This window comes from Homarus americanus, unplaced genomic scaffold, assembly GCF_018991925.1.
Source record: "Homarus americanus isolate GMGI-L3 unplaced genomic scaffold, GMGI_Hamer_2.0 scaffold22601, whole genome shotgun sequence".
Lineage (NCBI taxonomy): Eukaryota > Metazoa > Arthropoda > Malacostraca > Decapoda > Nephropidae > Homarus > Homarus americanus.
In genome coordinates, this window is record NW_024743861.1 from 120,001 (window position 1) to 140,158 (window position 20,158).

At 50.7% G+C, this 20,158-nt stretch overlaps 1 protein-coding gene across 1 annotated transcript; it reads left to right on the forward strand.

Annotated features, from left to right (window-relative positions):
- Positions 1-895: 895 nt before the first annotated feature.
- On the forward strand, positions 896-9,566 carry LOC121877569 (uncharacterized protein PB18E9.04c-like). Its single transcript, XM_042383368.1, has 5 exons — positions 896-1,057; positions 6,661-6,858; positions 7,301-7,497; positions 7,874-8,469; positions 9,214-9,566. Exons 1-5 carry the CDS (start codon positions 896-898, stop codon positions 9,564-9,566), a joined length of 1,506 nt encoding a protein of 501 aa, XP_042239302.1.
- Positions 9,567-20,158: the final 10,592 nt, after the last annotated feature.

A 20,158-nucleotide genomic window follows, 5' to 3' on the forward strand; every position in this document is an offset into this window, starting at 1 on the left:
TTAACGACTCTCACAGCTATAATTACACCAACCACCATTACCCTTATAGCAACACACTTGGGTTACCTGTAATCAGCAGGGGCAGTGTCACTTGGTCAACGTAAACACGACAGTAAATTCTGTTGGTCTCTCTCTCTCTCTCTCTCTCTCTCTCTCTCTCTCTCTCTCTCTCTCTCTCGACAAGTTTTATCAATCGTAATCAAGAAAGCAGGGTCTTCAGGGTTGAGGACTTCACCCAGGGCCATCCAGTGAGGGTGTAGTGGAGTGCAGGAGGCGAAAGTGGGTGTTTACTCCAGCACGCCGCCTCACCAACCTCCTACTGCAGGTCCCCACTTGGGAAATTCGACTGTGTACCCAAGGTGTGTGTGAACGACTTCTGCCCCACACACACACACTCCAATTCATACTTAGTACAATAGAACACAACTCTCTCTCTCTCTCTCTCTCTCTCTCTCTCTCTCTCTGCTAATGACTAGTCTGTCTTCCAGCGCAGTGACAATAAAACCAATTAGAGATTCCTAATTCAGTATTCAAAAAAAATATTCAGGTAAATTAATTATTCAGAGACAAATACTGAACACTACCATATCAGGACACTCTTTAGCTCCATGATCTCGGCGACTACCATGGCACCATTAACTGCTCCCTAATTAACTACCATGACACCATTATACAATTGACAGGGATTATGATCATTTCCAATTACCATGACGCTACCATACAGTATCATTGTCAGTGTCTACCATGACATAATCCTATGCCATACCATTGTCAGGGGTTATAGCTGCCATGCCTGCTTACAGTGTTACCATTATCTCGCAACCTACCATGATAATCGAGAACTACCATTATCAACTTCCAGACATCGACGCCAGACCCACACATATTGGCTACCATGATATATCATACCATCTCCTATAACTACGAAGATAAACATCCAGACACTACCATACCAGCAACACTGACTACCCACCCCACTAGTTACCATGAGGACTACCATAACACTACCATTGACTGCAATGGCTCTCCCGTCCGCTCCATGGGTAAATATGCCCAGGTACTGAGATCTTGACTTCCAAATCCAGCCAGTAAGTCGAGCTGAGAGAGAAAAGAGAAAAGAAGCTATGTGTAGAGAAGAGAAGAAGAGGTACCAACACCTCCCTAATAACCACCCACAGCGCCTATACATGAACACCATCGTCACACTCCACCTTTAATTAACAACTAACTCACCCCTACTAACAAGACACCTGGGAAGAACAGGTAAACAGACACGTATATGATGCTAAGTCTTTCCCCTGACAGCAAAGTTATAACACAAAGAGTGATTCATTGTATAAAGACAATATATTATGCAGGTAACGTTCTTGTCTTCCCCGATGTGAGGTTTTTCCGTTCATGGTAGTGTTCTCTCTCTCTCTCTCTCTCTCTCTCTCTCTCTCTCTCTCTCTCTCTCTCTCTCTCTCACATATACATAAGCACAGGAAGCCATACAATACAAAGGGTAAACAAGTAACACAGGTAGTCATGATAAGTGAGGACGTTGACTGCTTCCCCGCGGTAATATCTAAGTTTACCCCCTCGTCTGCCCCACGTTTTCTTTGAAGTCTTCTGTCCATTTTTTGAGGGCGTTTTCTTTGATGGGTGAGGGGCAATAAGGTAGATGAAATGTGTGTGTGTGTGTGTGTGTGTGTGTGTGTGTGTGTGTGTGTGTGTGTGTGTGTGTGTGTGTGTGTGTGCTGTGCAATACAGTAGGTAAACAAACACTTCTTAATTCTTCTTTGTAGTACAGAATCAAACTCTACGGTCACATCAATCATTATTCCGCTTTTCGTCACTAACCTCTAAGTTGCTACAGGTACAGGACACGATACCCGCCCTATACAGTCCACTTGTGACCTTGACCAGCTTATGGGGAACTAGGTCAAAGGTTAAAGTGGAGGGAGTTTATGTTCCTGATGTGGTGATAATAGATTCAATTCTCACTCTACTTCAGTTCACCTACTACTGGGGCTACCATCACTACCATGGTCGTTATCAGAGGCTACATAACAATCACAAGACTACAGCCACCACAATCCTTCCTCAGGCTACCAGCGACACAATGCTTCCTCTGGCCACCACCACCACCCGCAGCTCTGTAAATGGGTGTGTCGAGTATCTTCCCCCTCCCCCAGGATACACCCACACCTCCTTCCAGGTCACTTAGGGTGTGAGTTACGGCCTCCACCCAACACCTCCACCAGGCCATCCACAATCTCTCTCTCCTCACTACACTAGACCCCCACCAGATCCCACAGCCTCATAACCCCCTCCCCCCCACCAAGACCCCACAGCCTCATAACACCCCTCCCCTCACCAAGATCCCACAGCCCTAGGGAAACTTAGGTAAATACATCACTTGTACCCCAAAAGCCCTCACAGCACTCTAGGTCAGTGGGGCCCTTAACCTTCTGAAGCCTCCTGATCTAAAGGCCCTAAGAATACGATATTTTGTCTTCAGATTCTGGTTTCTCTACATGAAGTTAGATTGAGATTAATGAAGAACAATTACTAGTTTATATCGGTGGAATATGAGACCGAATCTGATTATATATTCAAACATGTGCTCCTCCTCCCTCCCTCCCTCTCTCTCCCCCTTCCCTCCCCCTCCCTCCCCTCCCCCTCCTTCCCTCCTCCCTCCTTCCCTCCCTCCCTCCCCCTCCCTCCCTCCCGGTAGATACGCCTAGGGGTAGAGATTCTAGGCTACTCACCTAACCTAACCCAACCTAACCCTATACATCTACTCGTCAACATTACACCCAACCTCCAACCACAAAGCCACCCTCCACCCCACATACCCACCCTCCACCCACATACCCACCCTCCACCCACCCTTACCCCTCCACCCATATACCCCACCCTCCTCCCACAACACCCACACTCCCACCCCCTTACCAACCCCTTACCCAACCTCCACCCACATACCCAACCTCCTCCCACCCAACCTCCTCCCACATACCCAACCTCCTCCCACATACCCAACCTCCTACACACCCACCTCCACCCCACATACCCACCCTCCACCCACATACCCACCCTCCACCCACACCACCCACCTCCACCCCAGATTATGGTGTCATCTGAGACCAAAGTGCCATATACTGTGTGTGGCGTTTACAAGAAGCGTCCTTTATCGTGGTGGGTGGCCAGGGGAAGCCGCTCTTAACCTTACTGCTGGGGATGTTTATTTGTACTGTGTGTTGTCACATCACACACACACACACACACACACACACACACCAGGGATTATGGAGGCAGGGAGGCGAGGCGTGTTTGTGTTGATATTCAACACGTCAGGGCGTGGGAGTGGCTGAGAAACTGTACCTCAAGTCTCTCTCTCTCTCTCTCTCTCTCTCTCTCTCTCTCTCTCTCTCTCTCTCTCTCTCTCTCTCCTCCATATAATAACTACCCCCCATATGTGTGTGGCGTAAACCTTTCCTCGGCGCTTGACAATATCTGTCAAAGTCAGCTAAGGAAACACTTGAACAACAGGAAACACTTAAGTCAACAGAAACATAGTCAACAGGAAACACTTAAGTCAACAGGAAACACTTAAGTCAACAGGAAACACTTAAGTCAACAGGAAACACTTAGAAACAACAGAAACACTTAAGTCAACAGGAAACACTTAAGTCAACAGGAAACACTTAAGACAACAGGGAACACTTAAGTCAACAGGAAACACTTAAGACAACAGGAAACACTTAAGTCAACAGGAAACACTTAAGTCAACAGGAACACTTAAGTCAACAGGAAACACTTAAGACAACAGGAAACCTTAAGTCAACGGGAACACTTAGTCAACAGGAAACACTTAAGTCAACAGGAAACCTTAAGTCAACAGGAAACACTTAAGTCAACAGAGACACTTAAGTCAACAGGAAACACTTAAGACAACAGAGACACTTAAGTCAACAGGAAACACTTAAGACAACAGGAAACACTTAAGACAACAGGAAACACTTAAGTCAACAGGGAACACTTAAGTCAACAGAAACACTTAAGACAACGAAACACTTAAGACAACAGAAACACTTAAGACAACAGGAAACACTTAAGTCAACAGGGAACACTTAAGTCAACAGGAAACATTAAGCAACAAGGGAACACTTAAGTCAACAGGAAACACAAGACAACAGGAAACACTTAAGTCAACAGGGAACACTTAAGTCAACAGGAAACACTTAAGACAACAGGGAACACTTAAGTCAACAGGACTTAAGTCAACAGGACTTAAGTCAACAGGGAACACTTAAGTCAACAGGAAACACTTAAGACAACAGGGAACACTTAAGTCAACAGGAAACACTTAAGACAACAGGAAACACTTAAGACAACAGGAAACACAGTCAACAACAGGAACACTTAAGTCAACAGAAACACTTAAGACAACAGGAAACACTTAAGACAACAGGAAACACTTAAGACAACGAAAACCTTAAGACAACAGGAAACACTTAAAACAACAGGGAACACTTAAGTCAACAGGAACACTTAAGTCAACAGGAAACACTTAAGACAACGAGAACACTTAAGTCAACAGAGAAACAAGAACAACAGGAAACACTTAAGACAACAGGAAACACTTAAGACAACAAGAAACACTTAAGACAACAGGAACACTTAAGACAACAGGAACATAAGTCAACAGGAAAACTTAAGTCAACAGAAACACTTAAGTCAACAGGAACCAAGTCAACAGAAACAAGACAACAGAACATAGTGAACACTAAGTCAACAGGAAACCCAGACAACAGGAAACACTTAAGACAACAGGAAACACTTAAGTCAACAGGAAACACTTAAGACAACAGGAAACACTTAAGTCAACAGGAACACTTGTCAACAGAAACAGGAACAGGAACATCAAAGGAAACAAAACACAACAGGAAACACGACAACAGGAACACTTGACAACAACACTAAGAACAGGAAACACTTAAGACAACAGGAAACACTTAAGACAACAGGAACACTTAAGTCAACAGGAAACACTTAAGACAAAAGGAACACTTAAGACAACAGGAAACACTAAGACAACAAGAAACACTTAAGACAACAGGAAACACTTAAGACAACAGGGAACACTGTCAACAGGAAACACTTAAGTCAACAGGAAACACTTAGTCAACAGGAACACTTGTCAACAGGAAACACTTAAGACAACAGGAAACACTTGTCAACAGGAACACTTGACAACAGGAAACACTTAAGACAACAGGAAACACTTAAGACAACAGGAAACACTTTGATCAACAGGAAACACTTAAGACAAACAGGAAACACTTTAAGACAACAGGAAACACTTAGTCAACAAAAACAACAACCTCACCACTTCGTCAACAGGACACTTTGACAACAGGACACTAAGACAACAGGAACACTTATCAACAGGAACACTTAAGACAACAGGATCACTTTAAGTCAATAGGACCCACTTTGACAACAGGACATCACATAAGCCTTCCACACCTGGGCCCCAGGTTAGCGACCAGCTGTAATAAGGTCCACGTAATAGACTCCCACGTGTAATAGGATCACGTAATGGAATCCAGTATGTCCAGATCTAGGTCCTCCTCTTGTCAACAGTCAACAAGTCCAGGTCCCACTCTGTCAACAGTCAAGTCCAGGTCTCCTCCGTCAGCTCCCAGGGTCCTCACTTGTCAACAGTCAACAAGTCTAGGTCCCCTGTCCAACAGTCACTCAGGTCCTCCCTCCCGTCAACAGTCTAGGTCCTCCTCTCGTCAACAGTCAACAAGTCTAGGTCCTCCCCGTCAACAGTCACAGCCTAGGTCCTCCTCTCGTCAACAGTCACCATGAGGTCCTCCCGTCAACAGTCAGGGTCCTCCTTGTCAACAGTCAACAAGTCTTAGGTCCTCCTCTTGTCAACAGTCAACAAGTCTAGGTCCTCCCTTGTCAACAGTCAACAAGTCTAGGTCCTCCTCTGTCAACAGTCAACAAGTCTAGGTCCTCCTCTCGTCAACAGTCAACAAGTCTAGGTCCTCCTCCGTCAACAGTCAACAAGTCTAGGTCCTCCTCCTCGTCAACAGTCAACAAGTCTGGTCCTCCTCTCGTCAACAGTCAACAAGTCCAGGTCCTCCGTCAACAGTCACCAACAAGTCTAGGTCCTCCTCTGTCAACAGTCAAAGTCTAGGTCCTCCTCTCGTCAACAATCAACAAGTCTAGGTCCTCTTGTCAACAGTCAACAAGTCTAGGTCCTCCTCTTGTCAACAGTCAACAAGTCCTCTTGTCAACAGTCAACAAGTCTAGGTCCTCCTCTGTCAACAGTCAACAAGTCTAGGTCCTCCTCTCGTCAACAGTCAACAAGTCTAGGTCCCTGCCAACAGTCAAGTCTAGGTCCTCCTCTCGTCAACAGTCAACAAGTCTGTCCTCCACTCGTCAACAGTCAAGCCCATCCCTCCTCTCGTCAACAGTCAACAAGTCTAGGTCCTCCTCTTGTCAACAGTCCAACAAGTCAGGTCCTCCTCTCGTCAACAGTACAAGTCTAGGTCCTCTCTTGTCAACAGTCAACAAGTCTGGGTCCTCCTCTTGTCAACAGTCAACAAGTCTAGTCTCCTCTCGTCAACAGTCAACAAGTCTAGGTCCTCTCTTTAACAGTCAACAGTCCTAGGTCCTCCTCTCGTCCCAGCAATCCCAAGTCTAGGTCCTCCTCGTGTCAACAGTCCAGCAAGTCCTACCTCCTCTCGTCCACAGTCAACAAGTCTAGGTCCTCCTCTCGTCAACAGTCACAAGTCTAGGTCCTCTCTTGTCAACAGTCAACAAGTCCTAGGTCCTCCTCTTGTCAACAGTCAACAAGTCTGGTCCTCCTCTTGTCAACAGTCAACAAGTCTAGGTCCTCCTCTTGTCAACAGTCAACAAGTCTAGGTCCTCCTCTCGTCAACAGTCAACAAGTCTAGGTCCTCCTCTTGTCAACAGTCAACAAGTCTAGGTCCTCCTCTTGTCAACAGTCAACAAGTCTAGGTCCTCCTCGTGTCAACAGTCAACAAGTCAAGGTCCTCCTCTCGTCAGCAGTCAACAAGTCTAGGTCTCCTCTTGTCAACATTCAACAAGTCTAGGTCCTCCTCTTGTCAGCTGATCCAACAAGTCTAGGTCCTCCTCTTGTCTACAGTCAACAAGTCTATGTCATCCTCGTGTCAACAGTCAACAAGTCTAGGTCCTCCTCTCGTCTACAGTCAACAAGTCTAGGTCCTCCTCGTGTCAGCAGTCCAACAAGTCTAGGTCCTCCTCTTGTCAACAGTCAACAAGTCTAGGTCCTCCTCTCGTCAACAGTCCAACAAGTCTAGGTCCTCCTCCAGCAGTCAACAGTCTAGGTCCTCCTCTTGTCAACAGTCAACAGTCTAGGTCCTCCTCTTGTCAACAGTCAACAAGTCTAGGTCCCCTCTTGTCAACATCCAGCAGTCTGGGTCCTCCTCTCGTCAGCATCCAACAAGTTAGGTCTCCTCTTGTCAACAGTCAACAAGTCTAGGTCCTCCTCTTGTCAACAGTCAACAAGTCTAGGTCCTCCTCTTGTCAACAGTCAACAAGTCTATGTCCTCCTCTCGTCAACAGTCAGCAAGTCTAGGTCCTCCTCTCTCGTCAACAGTCAACAAGTCTAGGTCCTCCTCTTGTCAGCAGTCAACAAGTCTAGGTTCCTCCTCTTGTCAACAATTAACAAAGTCTAGGTCCTCCTCTTGTCCAACAGTCAACAAGTCTAGGTCCTCCTCTTGTCAACACGTCAACAAGTCTAGGTCCTCCTCTCGTCAGACAGTCAACAAGTCTAGGTCCTCCTCTTGTCAGCGATCAACAAGTCTAGGTCCTCTCTTGTCAACAGTCCAACAAGTCTAGGTCCTCCTCTCGTCACAGTCAACAAGTCTATGTCCTCCTCCTGGTCAACAGTCAACAAGTCTAGGTCCTCCTCTTGTCAACAGTCAACAAGTCTAGGTCCTCCTCTTGTCAGCAGTCCAACAAGTCTATGTCCTCCTCTTGTCAGCCCAGTCAACAAGTCTAGGTCCTCCTCTTGTCAACAGTCCAACAAGTCTAGGTCCTCCTCTTGTCAACAAGTCCACAAGTCTAGGTCCTCCACTTGTCAACAGTCAACAAGTCTAGGTCCTCCTCTTGCCGCAATCAACAAGTCTAGGTCTCTGTCAGCTTCAACAAGTCTAGGTCCTCTTGTCCGTCAACAAGTCTGGTCCTCTTGTCAGCAGTCAACAAGTCTAGGTCTCTCTTGTCAACAGTCCAACAAGTCTAGGTCCTCTCGTCAACAGTCAACAAGTCTGGTCCTCCTCATCGGCAATCTCAGCAAAGTCTGGGTCCTCCTCTCGTCAACAGTCAACAAGTCTAGGTCCTCCTCTTGTCAACAGTCCAACAAGTCTAGGTCCTCTCGTCAACAGTCAACAAGTCTGGGTCCTCCTTGTCAACAGTCAACAAGTCAGGTCTCCTCTTGTCAACAGTCAACAAGTCTAGGTCTCCTCTTGTCAACAGCCAACAGTCTAGGTCTCCCTTGTCAGCTTGATCCAACAAGTCTAGGTCCTCCTCTTGTCAACAGTCAACAAGTCTAGGTCCTCTCTTGTCAACGATCCAACAAGTCCTAGGTCCTCCACTTGTCAACAGTCACAATCTGGGTCCTCTCTTGTCAGCTCAACAAGTCTAGGTCCTCCTCTTGTCAACATCCAACAAGTCTAGGTCCTCCTCTTGTCAGCAGTCAACAAGTCTAGGTCCTCCTCTTGTCAACAGTCAACAAGTCTAGGTCTCTCTCGTCAACAGTCCCAAGTCTGGGTCCTCCACTTGTCAGCAGTCCAACAAATTCTGGGTCCTCTCTTGTCCAACAGTCAACAAGTCTAGGTCCCCGCGTAATATCCCAACAAGTCTGGGTCCTCCTCTTGTCAGCAGTCAACAAGTCTAGGTCCTCCTCTTGTCAACAGTCAACAAGTCTAGGTCCTCCTCTGTCAACAGTCAACAAGTCTAGGTCCTCCTCTTGTCAACAGTCAACAAGTCCAGGTCCTCCACTTGTCAACAGTCAACAAGTCTAGGTCCTCCTCTTGTCCACAGTCAACAAGTCTAGGTCCTCCTCGTCCAACAGTCAACAAGTCTAGGTCCTCCTCTCGTCAACAGTCAACAGTTGGTCCTCCTCTTGTCAGCAGTCACAAATCTAGGTCCTCCTCTCGTCAACAGTCAACAAGTCTGGGTCCTCCTCTTGTCAGCAGTCAACAAGTCTAGGTCCTCCTCTCGTCAGCAGTCAACAGATCTGGGTCCTCCTCTCGTCAACAGTCAACAAGTCTAGGTCTCCTCTGTCAACAGTCAACAAGTCCAGGTCCTCCTCGTGTCAGCAACAAGTCTGGGTCTCCTCTCGTCAGCAGTCCAAGTCTAGGTCTCTCGTTCAGCAGTCAACAAGTCTAGGTCCTCCTCTGTCAACAGTCAACAAGTCTGGGTCCTCCTCTCGTCAACAGTCCAACAAGTCTAGGTCCTCCTCTTGTCAACAGTCAACAAGTCTAGGTCCTCCTTGTGTCAACAGTCAACAAGTCTAGGTCCTCTTGTCTACAGCGAGTGAACATCGCTGCCTTGGTAACAGAACATATAGTACAACACTCCTCTCTCGCTGGAGATTATGTAAACTGCAGGTAAACAACGGGGGATTATTAAAGGTGTGGTGTAAACAACGTGGGTGTTTATACCGGCTGGAGATAATGTAAACACAAATGTAAACTAATAAAGATTCTTAAAAATGTGAGTTAAAATGTTCTTCTGGCCTATTTGAACCTCACCTGTCCTCTCTGAACCTCACCTGTCCTCTCTGAACCTCACCTGTCCTCTCTGTACCTCACCTGTCCTCTCTGTACCTCACCTGTCCTCTCTGTGCCTCACCTGTCCTCTCTGTACCTCACCTGTCCTCTCACCTTCCTCACCTGTCCTCTCTGTACCTCACCTGTCCTCTCTGTGCCTCACCTGTCCTCTCTGTACCTCACCTGTCCCTCTGTACCTCACCTGTCCCCTCTGTGCCTCACCTGTCCTCTCTGTACCTCACCTGTCCCCTCTGACCTCACCTGTCCTCTCTGTACCTCACCTGTCCCCTCTGTACCTCACCTGTCCCCTCTGTGCCTCACCTGTCCTCTCCTACCCTCACTGTCCTCTCTGAACCTCACCTGTCTCTCCTCCACCTGTCCTCTCTGTGCCTCCCCTGTCCTCTCTGCCTCACCTGTCCTCTCTGTGCCTCACCTGTCCCTCTTCACCCACCTGTCCTCTCTGTACCTCACCTGTCCTCTCTGTACCTCACCTGTCCCTCTCTGTACCTCCACCTGTCCTCTCTGCCCCTCACCTGTCCTCTCCTGACCTCACCTGTCCTCTCTGTACCTCACCTGTCCTCTCTGGCCTCCCACCTGTCCTCTGAACCTCACCTGTCCTCTCTGCCTCCACCTTCCCTCTGCCTCCTGTCCCTCTCTGCCTCCACCCTGTCCTCTGCCTCACCTGCCTCCTCTGTCCCTCACCTGTCCTCTCTGTACCTCCTGTCCTCTCTGTACCTCACCTGTCCTCTCTGGACCTCCACCTCTCTGAACCTCCACCTGTTCCTCTCTGTACCTCACCTGTCCTCTCTGTACCTCCCCACCTGTCCCTCTCTGTGCCTCACCTGTCCCTCTGTACCTCACCTGTCCTCTCCCGCACCTCACCTGTCCCTCTGTACCTCCCTCCCCTCTGCCCCCTGTCCCTCTGCCTCACCTGTCCCTCTGTGTACCTCACCTGTCCTCTCTGCTACCTCCTGTCCTCTCTGTGCCTCACCTGTCCTCTCTGTGCCTCACCTGTCCCTCGCACCTCCCCTGTCCTCTCTGCCCTCCCTGTCCCTGTACCTCACCTGTCCCCTGCCTCTGTCCTCTCTGTACCTCCTGCCTCACTGTCCCTCTCTGTACCTCACCTGTCCTCTCTGTGCCTCCCACCTGTCCTCTCTCCAGCCCTCTATCTCCGACCTCCCCTGTCCTCTCTGTACCTCCACCTGTCCTCTCTGTACCTCACCTGTCCTCTCTGTGCCTCCACCTGTCCTCTCTACACCTCACCTGTCCTCCTCTGTGCCTCACCTGTCCTCTCTGTTCTCCTCTCTGTACCTCACCTGTCCTCTCTGGCCTCCACCCTGTCCTCTCTGTACCTCACCTGTCCTCTCTGTACCTCACCCCTGTCCTCTCTGAGCCTCACCTGTCCTCTCTGAACCTCACCTGTCCTCCCCAGCCTCCACCTCCTCTCTGTACCTCACCTGTCCTCTCTGACCCTCACCTGTCCTCTCTGACTCCCCTGACCTCTCCCTGTCTCTCCCCTGACCTCTCTGTACCTCACCTGTCCTCTCCTGTACCTCACCTGTCCTCTCTGTGCCTCACCCCTGTCCTCTCTGGACCTCACCTGTCCTCTCTGTACCTCCCACCTCCTCTCTGTGCCTCACCTGTCTCTCTGTGCCTCACCTGTCCTCTCTGTACCTCACCTGTCCTCTCTGTGCCTCACCTGTCCTCTCTGTACCTCCACCTGTCCTCTGTACCTCACCTGTCCTCTCTGTACCTCCACCCCTGTCTCTGTACCTCCTCCCCTCCTCACCTGTCCTCTCTGTACCTCCTGTCCCCTCTCTGTACCTCACCTGTCCTCTCTGTACCTCCACCCTGTCCTCTCTGTACCTCACCTGTCCCTCTCTGCACCTCACCTGTCCTCTCTGTACCTCACCTGTCCTCTCTCTTACCTCCCCTGTCCTCTCTGTACCTCCCCCACCCCTCCCTCCTGTCCTCCTCTGTACCTCACCTGTCTCTCTGTACCTCACCTGTCCTCTGTACCTCACCTGTCCTCTCTGCTGCCTCACCTGTCCTCTCTTGTGCCTCCCTGTCCTCTCTGTACCTCCACCTGTCCTCTCTGTACCTCACCTGTCCTCTCTGAACCTCACCTGTCCTCTCTGACCTCCACCTGTCCTCTCTGTGCCTCCCCTGTCCTCCTGCCTCACCTGTCCTCTCTGCTCCTCTTCCTCTCTACCTCCCCCTGTCCTCTCTGGCCTCACCTGCCCTCTCTGTACCTCCCACCTGTCCTCTCTGTACCTCACCTGTCCTCTCTGTGCCTCACCTGTCCCCTCTCTGTACCTCACCTGTCCCTCTCTGCACCTCACCCCACTCCTCTGTGTACCTCCACCTGTCCTCTCTGTACCTCACCTGTCCCTCTCTGCACCTCACCTGTCCTCTCTGTGCCTCACCTGTCCTCTCTGTACTCACCTGTCTCTCTGCCTCACCTGGCCCTCTCTGTACCTCACCTGTCCTCTCTGTCCTCCCCACCTCCTCTCTGTACCTCCCACCTGTCCTCTCTGTACCTCACCTGTCCTCTCTGTACCTCACCCCTGTCTCTCTGTACCTCACCTGCCCTCTCTGTACCTCCACCTGTCCTCTCTGTACCTCCACCTGTCCTTTCTCTGTGCCTCACCTGTCCTCTCTGTACCTCACCTGTCCTCTCTGCACCTCCCACCTGTCCCTCTCTGTACCTCACCTGTCCTCTCTGTACCTCCCCACCTCTCTCTGCACCTCCACCTGTCCTCTCTGTACCTCACCTGTCCTCTCTGCCCTCACCTGTCCTCTCTGTACCTCCCTTCCCTCTCCTGCCTCACCTGTCCCTCTCTGTACCTCCCCTGTCCTCTCTGTACCTCACCTGTCCTCTGTGCCCTCACCTGTCCTCTGCTACCTCACCTGTCCTCTCCTGACCTCACCTGCCCCCGCCTCACCTGTCCTCTCTGCACCTCACCTGTCCTCTCTGCACCTCCACCTGTCCTCTCTGTGCCTCCTGTCCTCTCTGCACCTCACCTGTCCTCTCTGCACCTCCACCTGTCCTCTCTGTACCTCACCTGTCCTCTCTGTACCTCACCTGTCTCTTGTGACTCACCTCTCTGTGCCTCACCCCTCTCCTCTGTGCCCTCACCTGTCCTCTCTGCACCTCCTGTCTCTCTGTGCCTCACCTGTCCTCTCTGTGCCTCACCTGTCCTCTGCACCTCACCTGTCTCTCTGTACCTGCCCTCCTGCCTCCCCTGCTCTCCTTCTGTACCCTCACCTGTCCTCTCTGTACCTCACCTGTCCTCTCTATCCTCTTCCATCCTCTTCTCTCCTCCTCTCTCTCCCTCTTCTCCCACTGTCCTCTTTATCTAATCTCTTTCTTCTCCTTCTCCCTCCTCCAATCTTCTCTCTTCTCTAATCATCTTATCCTTCCTCCTCTATTCTCCTCCTTCCTTCCTCACCTCTATCTATCTTGCACTCATCTCCCTCACCCCACCCCGTCCACCCCAACTCATCCATGATTACGCCCATCCCACCCAACACCCTGCCCCCAAAACCTAGCTCCGCCCCGTTACATCTCATCTACTCCGCCCATCACCTCATCCCTACCCATTACTGTCCCACTAACCCCGCCCACCCACCCACCCACCCCCACCCACCGCCCAGTACCTCCCCTAACCACGACCTGATAACTCCTTGAGACTCCTGCCAAATTACTACCATAACCCCCCCAAGACCCCCCTCACCACCTCCTCCTCCCCCACCTCTCCTCTCCCCCTGACCTCCTCCTCCTCTCTCTTCCCCCCTGACCTCCTGTTCCTCTCCCCCGACCTCCTGCTCCTCCCCCCGACCTCCTTCTCCTCCTCCCCATGACCCCCTCTCCTCCCCCATGACCCAACTCTCCTCACCCCTCTCCTCCCCCTGACCTCCTCTCCTCATAAACTTCTCCCCCATGACCCCTCTCCTCCCCCCCATGACCCCTCTCCTCCCCCATCACCCCCTCTCCTCCCCATGACCCAACTCTCCTCCCCCCATCACCCCTCTCCTCCCCCCATCACCCCTCTCCTCCCCCATCACCCCTCTCCTCCCCCCATCACCCCCTCTCCCCCCATCACCCCCTCTTCCCCATCACCCCTCTCCCCCCATCACCCCCTCCCCCACCCCCCCCATCCCCCTCTCCTCCCCACACCCCCCCCCATCCCCCCCTCCCCCACCCCCTCCCCCATCCCCCCCCCCAACCCCCCTCCCCCTCACCCCCTCCCCCCCCCTCACCCCCCCCCCCATCCCCCTCCCTCCCCCATCACCCCCCCCCATCACCCTCCCCCCATCACCCCCCCCCCCATCACCCCCTCCCCCACCCTCTCCCCCCACACCCCTCTCCCCCCATCACCCCCCCCCCCCCCCCCCCCATCCCCCTCTCCTCCCCATCACCCCCTCTCCCCCCATCACCCGCTCAAGTGACCAGCTGGTATATATGTACAGTATAAACAAGTGAACGTCTCAACAGCGTTACACCCTGCTGCTACTGGCACCTCCCACCGCTCTCCCTCACTCTCCCTCACCCCTCCCCTCCTCCACCTCCCTCACTCTCCAACGCTCTCCCTCACCCTCTCAACGCTCTCCTCCCACTCTCCCAACGCTCTCCCTCACCCTCCCAAACCTCCCTCACTCTCCCAACGCTCTCCACTCCACCTCCTTTCTCCTCTCCTTCTCCTCCCAATGCTCTCCCTCATTCTCCCAACCCTCCCTCCTCCCAACGCTCTCCCTCACTCTCCCAATGCTCTCCCTCATTCTCCCAACCCTCCCAACCCACCCTCACTCCCCCAACGCTCTCTCTCCTCACCTCCCCACCCTCCTCACTCTCAATAATAATAATAATAAAAACAAAATAATTACATAAATGTCTAGTTCAAAATACAAAAATTATTACAAAAACTTGGTTCAATTTCCTGTGTTGTTAAGTACTCACTACTGTAATGTGTGGTGGACCTCCATGTATTGGTCACTACCTTCCCTATTACCTGAAGCAGAGAGAGAGAGAATGGTGTTAGAAAATGTATAGTTACTTACATACATACACACATCACACATACATACATACACACATACATACATACAAACACACACACACACACAACAATACTCTTAAAATCATTCTACATTCATAAAATAATAATAATAATAATAATAATAATACGAGCAATAAACTCCTTCAGTATGCATATCGCCTCCACATAGTATAATCAGACCTTATTTTCATTCATTTAGTTTCTTTCATTTACCTAACACTGGCTTGGTCACCGAGAAGGCAAGTGATATGAGAGGTGATGAATGGTGCTGTAAGACTCATCATCATCATCACCACCACCACCATCATCACCACCACCACCACCATCATCATCATCACCACCACCACCACCACCACCACCATCATCACCACCACCACCACCACCACCGCCGCCACCGCCACCACCATCACCACCACCATCACCACCACCACCATCATCACCACCACCACCATCATCATCATCACCACCACCACCACCACCATCACCACCACCACCCACCACCACCACCGCCATCACCACCACCACCACCACCACCATCATCACCACCACCACCACCATTACCACCACCACCACCATCATCACCACCACCACCATCATCATCATCACCACCACCACCACCACCACACCACCAATCCATCATCACCACCACCATCACCACCACCACCACCACCACCACCACCATCACCACCACCACCATCATCACCACCATCATCATCATCATCATCATCATCATCACCACCACCACCACCATCATCATCATCATCACCACCACCACCACCACCACCACCATCATCATCATCCATCACCACCACCACCACCACCACCACCACCACCGAGAAGATGAGGTGTGAGCCGCCTGTAGCCAGCTCACTCACCACCTCACTCTGGGTTACTCATGTGGCCTTTTAACGCACTCCAGTTACTCCCTCAACACACTCTATATATATACTTAACATACACATCATAGTCTGCCTCCTATTAACACACACACAGTACACACACACACACACAGTACACACACACACACACACACACACACACACACACACACACACACACACACACACACACAGTACACACACACACAGTACACACACACACAGTACACACACACACACACACACACACACACACACACACACACACACACACACACACATGAATCTTTATCATTAGTCAGGTTTGTCTTAATATCAGGGCAAAAACAGACTTACAATCCTTTACTAATTAGCCTTTCTTTATCCTAACTTAAGTGAGCAAACATAAATAAACTCTCGCATATCCGGTAACGTGAGAATTTTAAAATGAGAAAAAAGAACTCTTGAGAATTCGATAAAACCACCATCTACCTTCAAACAACCACAATCTACCTTCAAACAACCACAATCTAATATAACCACAATCTACCTTCAAACAACCACAATCTAGCTTTACACAATCTACCTTCAAACAACCACAATCTAAGTTATAACCACACTCTACCTTCAAACAGCCACAATCTACCTTCAAACAACACAATCTCTTCAAACAACCACAATCTAAGCTATAACCACAATCTAGCTTTAACCATCTACCTTCAAACAACCACAATCTACCTTCAAACAACCACAATCTAAGCTTTAACCACAATCTACCTTCAAACAACCAAATCTAGCTATAACCACAACTACCTTCAAACAACAATCTAGCTATAACCACAATCTACCTTCAAACAACCACAATCTGAGCTATAACCACAATCTACCTTCAAACAACCACAATCTACCTTCAAACAACCACAATCTACGCCCACAACACCACTAGCACCATTAAGTACCACTAATGGCCTCCGGGATATAAAGTACAAAGTAAAAGGAGGCTGGAACTGGGGTAAATGGGTGAAGTGGGAGGGGTGGTGGGGAGGGGGTGAGTGGGGAGGGGGTGAATGGGAGGTGAGTGGGAGGGTGAGTGGGGGAGGGTGAGTGGGGAGGGGTGAGTGGGAGGGTGAAGTGGGAGGTGAGTGGGAGGTGAATGGGAGGGTGAGTGGGGAGGGGGTGAGTGGGGAGGGTGGAGTGGGAGGGTGAGTGGGGGAGGGTGAGTGGGGAGGGTGGAGTGGGGGAGGGGGGTGAGTGGGAGGGGGTGGAGTGGGGGTGAGGTGGGAGGGTGGTGGGAGGGTGGGTGGGGAGGGGGTGAGTGGGGGAGGGGGTGGTGGGGAAGGGGTGAGTGGGGAGGGTTGTGGGAAGAGGTGGAGGATGAGGGATGGTGAATGGGAGGTGTGGGAGGAAGTGTGCAGGCAGGAGGGTGGAGGAGTGGGTAAAGGAAAGGGGGTGTGTGGGAGGTAAAGGGAAGGGGATGTGGGGAGGAGTAAAGGAAGGGGGTGTGTGGGGAGGGTAAAGGGAAGGGGACTATGGGAGAGGAGGGATGGACTTTTTTTTCTTTTATTGATGCCGCCTTGAAGTAGTCTTTCCTATAGTGCCATTACGATGATTACTGCTAAAGTGCTCTCTCTCTCTCTCAGTACCAGAGAGAGAGAAGAGAGAGCAGGTACAATGTGGCCCCTCATATGAAAACTTGTATTATAAACCCAATATTTTTTTCATTAACTTAATAGCCAGCTACCCCCCTCTCTCTCATTACGTATACACTTGTCTCATTCTTTCTCATTATTGATACACTCTCTCCTCTCTCTCTCTCTCTCGTAATTACATTTTCTCATTTTCTCTCTCTTCAACCGTACAGCCGTCAACCTCACCTGCGACAATCACCACAGACGAAAGGACATAACAGTTCAGATACCCGACACATTATATTCACCCATGGTTCACTGGGTATATAATCCTATCGACGTATACAATATAGCAACGCCTTATAATATAGATGGAATATAGCAGCCAATGGCCACCTTAAACCCTGGAAATATATATATACAATCATCACACAAGATAAAACATTACTCGTTAGATCAGTAAAGCCGGATAATTATATTTACTGAAAATATACAAACCACACAAATATACCGTATACTGTACCGTACCAATATACCGTACAAAAGGGGTACGGTAGCAATATCCCACTATAACCGTTTAAAGACATAGTATAATAATAATACTGGCGAAAAGTGTTCAGTAATAGAATCCTTGGAAAGAATTCAGAGGAGAATGACAAGACTAATCCCGGGCATTAGGAACCTTGAGTATAGAGACAGGTTAAAGCATCTTAATTTGCACTCCCTTGAGAGACGTAGAGTGAGGGGCGACCTGATAGAGGTGTATAAGTGGAAGGCAGGGCTAAACAAAGGGACTTACAAAAGGTACTCAAACTATCCAACCAGGAGCGAACTCATATGGTTTTAAATTAGACAAATTTAGATTTAGGCGAAATAGGTAAACTTGGTTTGGAAACAGAGTAGTGGACGAGTGGAACAAGTTACAAATATCATCATTAACTCGAATACGCTGAATAGCTTCAAACATAGGTTGGATGCTTATATGAGCAATAGGGGTTGGGTGTAAACGGGACTGCCCAGTATGGCTAATAGGCCACTGCAGTTTCCTCCATTCTTAATACCATACATAAACCTGCACACACCTGAACAAAGGGGTTGGGTCAGGTGTGAGCAGAGGGGCCACACAGGTAATAATGAGGTAATATCCAGGTGGTAATGAGGTAATATCGATTATCTTCACAAAAAGCCTGTGTGCGGTGGTGGAGGTGGTGGTGGTGGTGGTGATGGTGGTGGTGGTAGTGATGGTGGTGGTGGTGGTGGTGGTGGTGGCGGCGGCGGCGGCGGCGGCGTGGCGTGGGGTGGTGTGATGGTGGTGGTGGTGTGGTGGTGGTGGTGGTGGTGGTGGTGGTGATGGTGGTGGTGGTGGCGGTGGTATGGTGGTGGTGGTGGTGGTGGTGGTGGTGGTGGTGGTGGCGGCGGTGGTAGTGGTGGTGGTGGTGGTGGTGGTGGTAGTGGTGGTGGTGGTGGTGGTGGTAGTGGTGGTGTGGTGGTGGTGGTGGTGGTAGTGGCGGCGGTGGTGGTGATGGTGGTGGTGATGGTGATTGTGATGGTGGCAGTGGTGGTGGTGGTGGCGGTGGTGGTGGCGGTGGTGGTGGTGGTGGTGGTGGTGGCGGTGGTTGGTGGTGGTGGTGGTGGTGGTGGTGGTGGTGGTGGTGGTGGTGGTGGTGGCAGTGGTGGTGGTGGTGGTGGGGGTGGTGGTGATGGTGGTGGTGATGGTGGTGGCGGTGGTGGTGGTAGTGGTGGTGGTGGTGGTGGTGGTGGTGGTGGTGGTGGTGGTGATGGTGGTGGTGGTGGTAGTGATGGTGGTGGCAGTGGCGGTGGTGGTGGTGGTGGTGGTGGTGGTGGTGGTGGTGGTGGTGGCGGTGGCGGTGGGGTATGGTGATGGTGGTGGTGGTGGTGGTGGTGGTGGTGGTAGTGGTGGTGGTGGTGTGGCGGTGGTAGCGGTGGTATTGGTGGTGGTGGTGGTGGTGGGGTGGTGGTGGTGGTGGTGGTGGTGGTGGTGGTGGTGGTGGCGGTGGTGGTGGTGGTGGCGGTGGTGGTGGCGGTGGTGTGGTGGTGGTGGTGGTGGTGGTGGCGGTGGTGTGGTGGTGGTGGTGGTGGTGGTGGTGGTGGTGGTGGTGGTGGTGGTGGTGGTGGTGGTGGCGGCGCAGGCAGCAGCCGGTGGTGGTGGTGGTGGTGGTGGACCTTCACTACCTCCTGAACCTAAACTTCATACATTAAATAAGAAAATATACAGGAGTTTGAGCAGCTGTGTGTGTGTGTGTGTGTGTGTGTGTGTGTGTGTGTGTGTTGTTGTGTGTGTGTGTGTGTGTGTGTGTGTGTGTGTGTGTGTGTGTGCGCGCGCTCTAGTCAGTGCCATCAACTCGTCACCTTACTAAGTGGATGGATGGATGGATGATAAAGATAGACTGATGAAGGGTAGAACAGATGGATGGATGGATGATAAAGAGACTGATAAAGGGTAGAACAGATGGATGGATGGAAGGATAGACGAGCGGACACACATGAACCAATAGAGGGACGTGAACAGTGTTTCCCACGCCGCGAGAACTTGTTTGTTGATATACCACAAACACGATACTCTCTCTCTCTCTCTCTCTCTCTCTCTCTCTCTCACCATGCCAGCAACAGATCCAACGTAAGAGGGGTCACACAAGAGACAAGTCAGTCACTCGTACACAGAGTATTACAGCTGTCAACTCAGGTGTAGAATCACAGGTGAGGACCGAACTCCGGCCCCCTCCGACCGGTCAGTTAAACACCCACGTGGAGTGTAGTAGTGTGCATGATAA